Source organism: Gadus chalcogrammus, chromosome 2 (assembly GCF_026213295.1).
Source record: "Gadus chalcogrammus isolate NIFS_2021 chromosome 2, NIFS_Gcha_1.0, whole genome shotgun sequence".
Lineage (NCBI taxonomy): Eukaryota > Metazoa > Chordata > Actinopteri > Gadiformes > Gadidae > Gadus > Gadus chalcogrammus.
The window spans coordinates 19,170,426-19,182,937 of NC_079413.1; the positions used below are offsets into that span (position 1 = coordinate 19,170,426).

Sequence of the window (12,512 nt, forward strand, 5' to 3'; positions counted from 1 at the left end):
AAAAATGGTCGATGAAATGTGCAGTTAATGAGCTCTAAGTGAATACAATGGCGTGAGTTTTATTGTGGTATGATTCTGAAAGCCATAACTTCACTCAGTCCATATCCATAGCCTATCCAATTAAAGTTGTAAATAATCATTTTGGTTTATCCGTAATAAATGGGCTTGTCATCCCGACGTCATGTGTTTGGGAGCTGCACAAGGGAATTCTGTGGTTGTGTTTCGGCGTTTGACAATTTTGGGAACAAAAAAAACAACTTAGATTTTTAAACTTTTGTAGTCTTTGGGATAGAGTTAGCCAAGTTGATCAGTCTATTCTTTTCTGTGTTAAATCGTCAAATTAAGGGGTTTTCAATTTGTTCTTTTTTAAATGGTTCATTTTGACCCCTGTTAATTTAGATATAGCCCTTTTTATCGAAATATGTTCACCTTTATAGGAGAGGATGAGAGAGAAGAAGAACAGGCTACCAAACAGGATGAGAGAGAGGAAGAACAGGCTACCAAAGAGGATGAGAGAGAGGAAGAACAGGCTACCAAAGAGGATGAGAGAGAGGAAGAACAGGCTACCAGTGAGATAGAGGAAGAACAGGCTACCAGTGAGAGAGAAGGGGAGGAGAGTGAAGGGAGAGAGAGAGAAAGACACAGTGATTCAGGAGGAGTGGATCCATCCCCCAGAGTAGAGGAAGAGTCAGAGGTTACCAGGGAGAGACAAAGTCACAGCGAAGGAGGAGGGGCTCATTCCCCTGATTACCATGACCCTGCATTATGGCCAGCAAAAATGGAAGATGCTGACAGAGTAACCGTTGTGCGTGCAATGGCGAAAAGAATCCCATTTTCAGAGATGGCAAAAGAGTTGCCAGCAGATGCAGAAGGCAGGGCATTTCCCCACTATTTAACATATTCTTCCTCTCACAATGGACGGGAAAAAAACGATAGGGACTGGATTCTCTATAGCAGGACGAAGAAAGCCTTATTTTGCCTTCCATGTTTACTTTTCTCTCATGAAGTAGAGAAAAGGTCAACAAGTGCACTAAATTCTACAAATGGGATGCAGATTTCCAAAGTCAAATACAAAAAATTATATGAAAGATTCCCAGAACATGAAAGAAATGTGGCACACAAGCATTGCTATTGGAAATGGAAAAACCTGCAACATTCTGTCTTGCATACAGCTGGAATTGATAGTGAACAGAAATTGCTGTACACAGAAATTGAAAAATACAAAGCACTACTGAAGCGACTGCTGGATGTGACCCTGTACTTGGCCTTCAGAAATATGCCAATCAGGGGCAGCTCAAACAAAATTGATGAACCAGATAATGGTAATTTCATGGGCTTAATTGAGCTATTATCGAGGTATGACGCTGTCCTAAAGGATCATGTGGAAAACATCAGACAGCAGCGGCTACAGGGCAAAAGGCTGCAAGCACATTACCTCTCACCTGACAGCCAAAACTAGTTCATTGAACTTTGTGCACAACGTGTCCTGAAGGCTATTTTGAAGGAAAGGCAAGAGACCTCATTTTATTCAATTATGGGTGATGCAACCCCAGACATCTCTAATGTGGAGCAAAATGTATTGTTACTGAGGTATGTCAGTCAAACCTCCACTGAAAATGCATGGGAAATTAATTAGCGTTTCCTTCAGTTCAAAGATTTTTCCAAAAAAACAGGAGAGGAAATAGCCAACATGATGGAGGAAGCACTTGACCAGCATGGAATAGACCTAGCTGATTGTAGGGGTCAGTGCTATGACAATGGTGCAAACATGGCTGGAAAGGTGAAAGGGGTGCAAGCGCGCATACTAGATAAGAACCCCTTGGCCAGATTCTCCCCATGTGCATCTCACACCTTAAACTTGGTTGGTGTCCATGCTGCCAGAGCTTGCCCAGAAGTTGATCTTTTCTTTGGCTTTGTAAATCAGCTGTACAAACTGTTCAGTGGAAGTCCTCAACGGTGGGGAATCCTCAAAAAAGTTTTGGCATGTTCTCTTCACCTCTTATCAGACACGCAATGGAGTGCTCGGATTGAAGCTGTGCGCCCAGTGGCAAAACATTTGCCAAGCGTGGAACAGGCACTTGACACACTCATTTCAACAGGAAACCTGAGCAATGACACAAAAGCTGAGGCACATGGGCTGAAAACCTACTTTCAATCCTCCTTAATGCTGTCTTGCTCCTCACATTTTGGACGAAGGTGCTACAATGTATCGAGGACAGGAACATTATAAGTCAGTCCTCAACAATCTCATTGGATGTCCAAGCAGCTAATATTAAAGAGTTGGAGAGGGAGATTGCATTATTGCGTTCCTCTTGGAACAATTTTTTGAAAGAGGCAACTGCTGTTGCCACTGACATGGGCATCAGTGCCAAGATTGAAGTGAAGACTCGAAAGAGGAAACGCTTTTTTGATGAGCAACAGACAGAGACAGAGGTGCAAAGCCCAGAGGACCTCTTTCGGGACAAAGTGTTTAATGCTGCAATGGACAGTATAATGTCCCACTTAGAAACAAGATTTCAGTCCATGCAGCAGATCTGCAGTGAGTTCTGTGTCCTCTGGAAGTTCAGGGAGATGTCGGAGGACAGCATCAAGGAAGCCTGCAAAAATCTCACTGAAAAGTACAAGAGTGACCTGACGGAGTCCATTCAAGACCAAATCCTGCACATTAAAAAAATATACAGTGCAACATTCAAAGAAAATCTTGGATCCCTGGATCTTTTGAATGCCATATATGAAATGGGGCTTCAGAGCATTTATGGGGACCTCTGCATTTTGCTCAGGATCTTCCTGTCCATGCCTGTGACTGTGGCTGGAGGTGAGCGAGCCTTCATTAAATTGAAGCTAATAAAAATCTACTTGCGCTCAAAGATGTCACAGGAGAGGCTCAACGGGCTGGCAATGCTTTCCATAGAGCACAAGCTTGCAAAGAAGCTGAACTTCAATGACCTCATTGATGACTTTGCCACCACAAAAGTCAGGCGCATGGCATTTCGCACCTAAATAGTTGCACACAAAGTTAATGTTAAAATGTTCAAATAAATTGTTTGTTGAGTAATGAGTATTTTTTTGAATTTCCCGTCATTTAAGGGTAGGGTAGGGACTGAGAAAGTAGAGGTGTGTGTGGTTTTTTTTTTGTGGGGGGGGGGGGCCCATTGAGAGAATTTTGTCCCGGGCCTAGCCAAACCTGTCAGCGGCCCAGGATGACCCTGGACAAGAGCGAGTACACGCGGGTAGTCCCCAGGCTGAAGAACGCCGTCACCCTGGACCTGAACATCGCCTCCAACTGCGTCTTCTGGTCCGACATCTCCGAGAAGACCATCTACAGGTCAGCCAGCGCTACGGCATGTTAGAGATCAGGAGCTGCTAGTTAGGCAAAGCTACGACGTGTGACAGAACAGAAGCTAGTTAGATCAGATCAGATTCAAATTTATGGTCTTTGTGCAGGGTACAAGTACAGTCAACAAAATGTAATTGGAGATTTAAACAGATGTGCAAAAGAGCAGTTAAACACGCAGTTCGAACATTATTTGCCATATAGTGTAAGATAAGTTAAGTATAAATAATAGGATGGGATAGTGCATAATGTACAGTCTAGTAGTTAGCCGGCACTACATCATGTAACAGATCAGAAGCTAGTAACCAGCGCATCCTCGGAGTTGTGACCCCACATGGAGTCTTTGACCTTTTTGGAGCCCAGTCACAGAGAGAACTCACCTGTGGTTGTTGTTTCTTCTCCCAGCGCTACCATGGACGCGGCTGCCAACGCCACGCAGCACCATGTCGTCATCGGCAACGGCATCGGCGCCCACGAGGGCATCGCCGTGGACTGGGTCTACGGCAACCTGTACTGGACAGACGGCATGCACAGCACCATCTCCGTGGCAACCGTCGACGGCAGCCGCCGCAAAACCCTGATCCGCCAGGACCTGTCCCGGCCGCGTGGCATCGTGGTCGACCCCGTCCACAAGTAAGACCCGGTAACCCCCAGGGGGTCAGCGGAGGGACTGGAACCTTCCAGTAGTGCTTTTACCCTATGCCTCCCTCTCTCTCTCTCCCTCCCTCCCTCCCTCCCTCCCTCCAACGCTCCCTCCCTCCAACCCTCCCTCCCTCCCTCCCTCCCTCTCTCCCCCCCTCCCCCCCCTCTCTCCCTCCATCCCTCCCCCCTCTCTCTCCCTCCCTCCCTCTCTTCTTCTCCCTCTCTCTCTCCCTCCCTCTCTCCCCCCCTCCCTCTCTGTCTCTCCCTCCCTCCCTCCCTCTCTCCCTCCCTTAACATCCTCTCGTTGTGTTCCAGCTTCCTGTACTGGACAGACTGGGGCACTCCGTCGAAAATCGAGAAGGCCGGACTGAACGGAGGAGACCGCATCGCGTTGGTCACGGACAACATCATCTTGCCCAACGGCATCACCCTGGGTAGGCAGACAGTTGACATGGGTTCAATGCCCAGCAAGGCACCATCACCGTCAGGGTTAGGGGTTCAAGGCCCGGTCTTGCTCAACTGGTAGAGCAAGGCAACATCACTGTCACGGTTAGGGGTTCAAGGCCCGGTCTTGCTCAACTGGTAGAGTAAGGCACCACCTGCCAAAGCTGCCAAGGTTCCCTGCCAAGGCTGCGGGCCAACGGCAAAGGTCATTCCGGTCTTACCTGTTGTCTCTCTCCCCCCACTGACTCTCCCTCCTCCCCCCTCTCCCCCAGACCTTCTGAACCAGCGCCTCTACTGGGTGGACTCCAAGCTGCACACCCTGACCAGCGTGGACGTGAATGGCGGGGGCCGGCGCACTGTGCTCGTGGACAAGCAGCGGCTGGCTCACCCGCTGGGTGTCACCGTGTTCGAGGTGAGAGACGACCATTACATTTACATCAGGGCATTAAGGCAAGGCAAGGCAACTATATTTATAAAGCCCTTTTCATACACAAGGCAGACTCAAAGTGCTTCACATAAAAAAATGTCTTGCAACATAATGAAATAATTAAATTAATCAGACAGGGTTTTATTTGAATAGCTCGGGATGCCACCACTAAACAGTACTGCTCTAACTGCGCCTCTATCGCCGTAGACATCTGTCTTAGCCGTTGAGCAATGGAAGGGCAAGAGCTGGTGGGTTAAAGAAGTGGAACTAAGTGGACGTTTTCGTGTTTTCGTCTCCTAGGACCGAGTGTTCTGGACGGATGTGAGCAACAACGCCATCTTCAGCGTCAACCGGTTGACAGGAAGTGATGTCAGAGCGGTGGCGGAGCACCTGTCCTCGCCCGATGACATCGTGATGTACCACAACCTCCGGCAGCCCGCCGGTTCGACTCCCTGAAGGCCTTTAAACCGTTTATTAAACAAGTGGAGGACTTAAGTACATATGTTCATACACTTCTTAAATAGATCAGCTTGACTTGATTAGGCTTTTAGTATAGAGGGTCAAACACTTGTTGACAATATGTACTTTTATATGGGTCATATGGGTACAGATGGTCAAACACTTGTTAAATAAGTTTAAAAGGCTTATAGGGCTTTTAAGCTGTTTATTTAACAAGTGTGTCCTAACATATGTACTAAAAGTCAAATCAGGCTGTCAAGTCAAGCTGAACCATCCCATCATGCATCTGGGTGGACTTCACTCCACTTGTGATGTCACTAATGGGTGGATTTGGAAATGGCTTGTAATGGCTGATCAACGACACAACCAGAGGTGAAATAGGGGCCCTTTAATGCTCTATTCAGTACAGTCTGTCAAAGCAACCCGTTACCTCAATGCCACAAAAACAAGCATAGCACCCGGTCGTTTTCTGGACCATGAGTGGAAGAGCAGGCCTCAGTCAATTCAGTCCTGAGTACTAACCTGAACCCCCTCCCCCCCCTCCCCCCCCCAGGCAGGGACTGGTGTGGCACGGCCAACGGCGGCTGTGAGTTCCTGTGTCTGGCCGCCCCCCAGGTGGGCCCCCACCCCCCCAAGTACACCTGCGCCTGTCCCGATGACATGGCCCTGGCCCGGGACATGAGGAGCTGTGTGCCAGGTACGCCCAGCTACGGCTAAACATACGGTTTAATGGTAGAGGGACACCCTGGTCAGACAAGATAAGGTCAGGGAGAGTAGGAAAAAGCTTAAGTTAAGGCAAAGTAAGTTTGGGTAAGGCTTACTATGCTAAAGTGAGCTAAAGGTAGGCTAAAATAAGCTAAGTTAAACAAAGCTAAGGTAAGACAGGCTAAGGTAAGCTCCTGTGTGCTCAGACAAGCTAAGCTAGGCTAAGCAGCAGAATTATATAAATATATTTTCAAATTCAAATATACAACTATCCTCCATGTTTTCTGACGGTACTTGAACCCCAACAGCCTCTCCGACGCCCGCCGCCCCCGTCCCACCTCAGCCCCTGGTGACCCGCGAAGCCTTGACCCCCATTCCCCACCGACCGGTCCAAACCACCGCCAGGACCCCGGCGCCCCTCACTGCCAGACCCCCCACCCGGCCGGTCGCCACCCACAGAGCCCCCACCAGTCCAGCCGCCACCCACAGAGCCCCCACCAGGCCAGCCGCCACCCACAGAGCCCCCACCCGGCCAGCCCTCATCTTCAGCACCGCGACGGCCAGGGCGGACCGGGGCACCCCCAAACCGGTGGTCCCCCACACCGCGGGCCCCGCCCCCCAGGGGGAGGAGCCTGTGAACCCCCTCCCGGACTCCCATCAGAAGCTGGATGAGATTGGACCTGAGACAGCTCCGTCCAGCCACACAGCGATCTATATCGCCCTGCCGCTCGGTGAGTCCCCGACAGACCCAACGCTATTCCACAGGCACACAAAAGGGCAGCAGACCTTTGTTCTTATCTGCATTAGACAGATGAATATACTTACATGCATGCATCAGGCATGAAAATCACTCACCTTTCGGCGAAATTCGCCGTTTTGAAACCAAAATAGGTGACCTCCGTGAATCGTGTAGATTCGATGAAAAAATATTTATGGGGGGGGGGGGGGGGGTAGGTTCAGAGGCCGGCCAGTTTATAGTCCTCCGTAAAGTGCTGTACTTATGCTGCGTTCGAGTATTCTCTGCGAACCGACTCGGATCTCGGATCTGACGCCACGCCCACACTTCAAGCGTTTTATTATTTCGCTCGGTCGTTGGAGGAAAACATGGACCCGGAAAGCTGTTGTCGCGGTAGCATTGGCAGAGGACCAGGCGCTCCAAAATAAGTAGGCTATAGGCCATAGTCAAGTCAAGTTTATTTATATAGCACATTTAAAACAACAGTAGTTGACCAAAGTGCTGCACACGAATACAATATATTTGTGTACATAGGCAGAGATACGGACGCAGTAAGGTATTGCAGTAATACGAGTGATTGAAAATACCATTTTAACTAGGGCTGCAACAACGAATCGAAAAAAATCGATTACTAAATGTCGTTGTGTCGCGCGATTAATAAGTTACTCATAGGCGCAGCACTGTTTACAGCTAGCCGCCGACAGGTTGGTTCACGGTTCATGCACGCCCACAGCGAGCTTCAGTGTGAGCGACCACAGCTTGTATTTGTCATATCTTAAAACTGGACTGTAGGCCTACATAAAAGTGTTGTACCTTCACTGTCTTTAGGTTAAAAAAAACTCCTTCAACTCAGTATCCGTCTAGTGGTCCAACCGAAAATTCTGTCAGCTGCTGCTGCTGCAGACGTTGTGCAGACGGGCTCGGAGTCGGCACCGCGTGCATCAACAGTCATTCAAAGCAGCGGTAGTAATCACGCAACCGGACGGTGTAGAAAGTCCCGTCAGTTAAAAATAGTAATGCCGTTTTTAAATCCATGTTAAAATCGGCAGGATATAGAGATAGTTGGCTTATAAAAAACAACTAACCAATGGTCACAAACAGTGTCAAATGTGATGTGTTCAGGTCGGCTCAGAAATACGATTGATGCGTTCAAATGCAGCAGAAAAAAAAAAAAAAAAAAAATTGAGATTTTGGTGAAGACTTGTTTTCCCAGTAATATAAAATAGATAGTAAAGATAGAATTAATTATGACCTGTTTAATGTCCTATCTTGAACTATCATCATCTTATCAGCAATTAAAGCAATATTACAAGTTCTATTTCAAGGAGTCTCGAAAATGGTATCAATAGGTTTGACCGGTTAACCATGGACATCCCTTATATACATATAAAAGTATATCATACATTGTATGTTTCTTTTTTGTGTTATCCCAGTTATGTTTTTTTAATCTTTTTATTATTCAATATTACTTTTAATAGTTCCGGGACGTTGGAGCAATAACCTGGTGTTTTTACATTTCAGTCTGCACTGTGAATTTGAAGTAATAATTCAGTTTTTGAATAAAGATGCGGCAAGTTTATTTTTATTTTTTTCTATCCGATTCATCGATTAATCGATTATTAAAATAATCGTTAGTTGCATGGATACCCCGGACCCCCCTAGAGGGATAATATCCTTCTCACCTTTTTCACCCCTGACCCGTTTTCATGCCTGATGCATATACATTCATGAATTCACACACAGCATTCTTTATGTACACCTTTACCTATACCACACCTGTATCTTATCTAAACTGAGTGATTTCCCTCAGTTTAGATTAGGGCTGGGACGACGCGTCGACGTAATCGATTACGTCGACGCATAAATTACGCCGACGCGAAAAATGCGCGTCGATAAAAAAAAAAAAAAAAAAAAAAAGCCCGCCACGCACTCGTTCCTCTAAGTATGGGAATTATTTAATGTAAAAGGAAACGATTCCGTGATATGTCGTCTTTGCAAAATGGAGATGACTTTCCATTCTAGCACCACGGCAATTCACCAGCACCTGAAGAGGCGCCACCTGGTAGCAGCTGCAGATGACCGAGCACCGTAGAATTGCATTACTTTGAACTTTTATTTTGGAATTTAAAGGCAATAAACATGTATTGAAATGTTAAGGAATTCATATTTTAAGTCAATCAACATGTATAAATTGCAATTAGTCAATTAATAGGGAGATAATCGATAATCGAATCGAAATCGAATCGGACTGAAAAAATGAATCGTTAGATTAATCGATGCATCGAAAAAATAATCGCTAGATGAATCGTTTAAAAAATAATCGTTTATCCCAGCCCTAGTTTAGATATTGTCGTGGTTGGGAGCTATTGTATCAAACTACTACTCGTGGCCTTATCTCTACTCCTGTAGAGATAGGGCCACGCCCTGATAGCTACCGCCGCTAACTGTCATGTCCGTCCCTCTCGTTTCCCGTGTTGTTCTTCGTGGCTGCAGCGGTCGTCATGGTGGCGGCCTTCGTCTGCTTCCTGTTGTGGAGGAACTTCCGCCTGAAGAACACCAACACCATCCACTTCGACAACCCGGTGTACCAGAAGACCACGGAGGATCAGCTCCACATCTACCGCAGCCAGAGCCCGGACGGCTACTCCTACCCCCCGGTGAGCCCCCAGTCCCAGGGCCATCTCGAATAGAACACCCCGGAAGATTATTGATATTTATATATTGAATGTATCAACTGACTATTATTGCCATCCTTTTTCTGACTGAAGATTGCTAAACCTGGGCAAATGTGGTCAATGGTAGAACTTTCCTGGGATTTTATTCCTGGTCAGATAATTCTAGTACTAATTGGTCTTCATTTACGTTGAGCCTAGTCTAACCCCAGTTCTACGTTTACGTAGAGCCCAATCTAACTCCAGTTCTACGTTTACGTTGAGCCCAATCTAACTCCAGTTCTACGTTCATGTTTTGCCCAGTCTAACTCGTGTTCTTTGTTTACGTTGAGCCGAGTCTAACTCCAGTTCTGTTTCTTCTTCTACCAGAAGCAGATTGTGAGTCTGGACGAGGAGGCGGACAACCCGGCATTCTCCGAGGACTAAACGGATACCAAGCTAGCATAACAAGCTAGCATACCAAGCTAGCCCAGGAAGTCCTTTATTCTTGACCACAGCGACCGTGGGAGGAGAGAGCCAGCCCACCGAAACTTCCACACTACCTTCAGCTCTTTTCCACGACTCAGCTGAAGAAGATGAAGATGAAGTTACACGCCCGATGTACAGACGATTTCAGTCCACCGTACCGCAGGAGACCAGAGACTTGCCCCAGGAGATATCAGATGAGTCTGCATGTCTCCGGTCTGCCCCCCCACCTCCACCTCCAACTCCACCTCGTCATAGACTCAACAGAACTCCTCACCTACTCCCCTTTACACAGAATTCCGAAATCAACGAATTGTAAATATTTCTTGATCGCTTTGGTCAGTCCGGTGAGAAATGTGCAAATATGCTGTTTGTAAGAACAGCCATCTCTGGAGCAGAGGGTATGGTGTAGGGATCGACCGATACAGATTTTTTAGGGCCCATACCGATCCAGATTTTTTTTCATCAGCCTTAGCCGATAACCGATACGCCGATACCGATTTTCTTGAGCCGATAATTGGAGCCGATAATACCCTGGAAATCCAGAGTTCTCGCGAGAGCACAATCACTAGTATGGTGTGATGTCGAACCTCTTATCAGTGTCCTGCCCCGTGCCACTATGACCGCAGTTACCTCAGCTGAACCCTAGGAGAGATCCTTATTTAGTTCATATGGGCGGAATGTTTGACTAAAGCTTGGTAAACACATCTCCATCAGCAGCTCCGCAGAGGTCCAGAGCGCAGGATCAGATGTTTACTTGACGTGTATCAGAGGGACCGAAAGCTCTGGGATGTCTGCACACCAAGGTCCATGACCAGATAGTCACTGAGACACGACAACTGGCACGTCTTTGAGGACGTGCTGACAGAGTACAAGTATTCACCCCTTTTCATTGTGCTGCACCTCTCTGTACCGTCACCGGGCTGGCGCCCAGCAGTGCCTGTCTGTCGACACACTTTACTCTATTGACTCTTCACCAGTGCCGTTTCAGACACTGGTTCAGTAGTTGGTAAGCCATGGTGGAGTTGAATTGAATTTAAACCGCACCCCTCGAACCTCAAAGTTCGTAGTTCGAAATTCGAGGTTCACGATCCCCCTCATGCAATAAATCCCAGCATGCATCTCTGCTCACTTAGGTCACACCCACATCAACAAGCAAAGCGGGCACTGCCGTGAGGTTAACGAGGGTTAAGGCCGGTCGATGTTGGGTTTTTTACGCATTTCCAAGTGGCCTCTCCAGCGTTTTGATGAGAGGGATCTGAGAGTTGATCATTTAGATCGTCCTCTCTTTTGTGACGGGAAAGTTTGTGTTTTGCTTGGTCAACGCTTTATGTCGGAGACACCTTTGTGCCTTGCAAGCTAAATATTTTGTGGAAATCGTAGGGGTTTGAGAGAAATGTAGGTGTTTACTTCAACAGTGTTACACGTAGTGTATCCAGGTGAAGTCAGAAGTTGGTTAAAGGCACAATCACTGCCATGATGTTTACGACGGTTTTAGCGTTTTTAACGTAGCTTCTAAACAGAGCTCTGATTATGGTGACTAATTGTCCATCAATGTCCTTTAACTGACTGTGTTGATCAAGGGTTTGTAAATACAATGTTCATAAATGTAAATAATTGACATTTGGTCATGATGCCTTGACTTTTTTGTTGTATACTTTTGAAACTTTTTCTGTAAATAAATTAATATTTGTATTTATTTTGAAAATGTTTGCCCTGAATGTTCACATGTGCCTCACCATTTATACAATCAATTTGATTATACTGTCTGCCATTTTGTAATCCACCACAAGCTCTTGTCTTTAGCGTTGGACGTCGAATTCTAATCACGATGTTCTCACACAATGTTGTTTTCCTCAACTTGTAATCAATCTCAGAGGGGTATGTTGAAACGCAGTGGCGATCAATCTTATTTAACCCCCTGGTTACAGTGTTCTGTGTTGTGGGTCTTGTAGGAACAACAAGTCTGTAAATTACACATTAGTACACAGACCCTGATTCAAGGCCATGTTTGAATAAATGTTTTTGAAACCGGTAAACTCCAGAGTCTGTTTTCAGTGATCATTTATTATAAGTGGGACCAAATTTAAGCATAGAAAATGGGAGCATACTTGAATAATAACCCAATAGACCCATAGGGATCTGGGGTATGTCAGGACAGTGGTTCTTTCCTTCATGTCTGCCACATATCTCTTAATCCACACAAACCTCCCATTACGCCCCCTCTCTACAAAGAACAAATGAGTGCAACAGAAATGTTTTCCAAGTTTGAATACAGCAACTGCTGCCTGACTGCTGTTGCATAGAAAGCTCAATGAATCACAACCGTTTCCTCGAAAGACCCCCCAAAAAACGGGAATTACAGGAAAAAATACCATAACCAGCCGAACTCCAAACCCCACCCCCCTTGGGATCCGCCGTCATTGGTTGTTTTGGTCGTGCTCCCGAGCGGAGCGCAGTCTCGCTCCGTAGACATCACTAGAGGACTGTGTGCGTGTGTGTGTGTGTGTGTATGGGGGGGGGGGGGACTGGGATAGCGTTTTTCGCGCCACAAATTGAGCTGACACTTTTATCCAAAGCAATAGGCCTAAGTACATTTATCGGAAGAAAGAGATGCAACCACATATC

General features: G+C 46.6%; 1 protein-coding gene across 1 annotated transcript; it reads left to right on the forward strand.

The window, feature by feature from the left end:
* Positions 1 to 3,188: 3,188 nt before the first annotated feature.
* Positions 3,189 to 12,008, forward strand: LOC130397081 (low-density lipoprotein receptor 1-like). Its single transcript, XM_056604825.1, has 9 exons — positions 3,189 to 3,325; positions 3,740 to 3,967; positions 4,292 to 4,410; positions 4,693 to 4,832; positions 5,148 to 5,289; positions 5,860 to 6,003; positions 6,320 to 6,742; positions 9,241 to 9,404; positions 9,789 to 12,008. Exons 1-9 carry the CDS (start codon positions 3,201 to 3,203, stop codon positions 9,843 to 9,845), a joined length of 1,542 nt encoding a protein of 513 aa, XP_056460800.1. The 5' UTR covers positions 3,189 to 3,200; the 3' UTR covers positions 9,846 to 12,008.
* Positions 12,009 to 12,512: the final 504 nt, after the last annotated feature.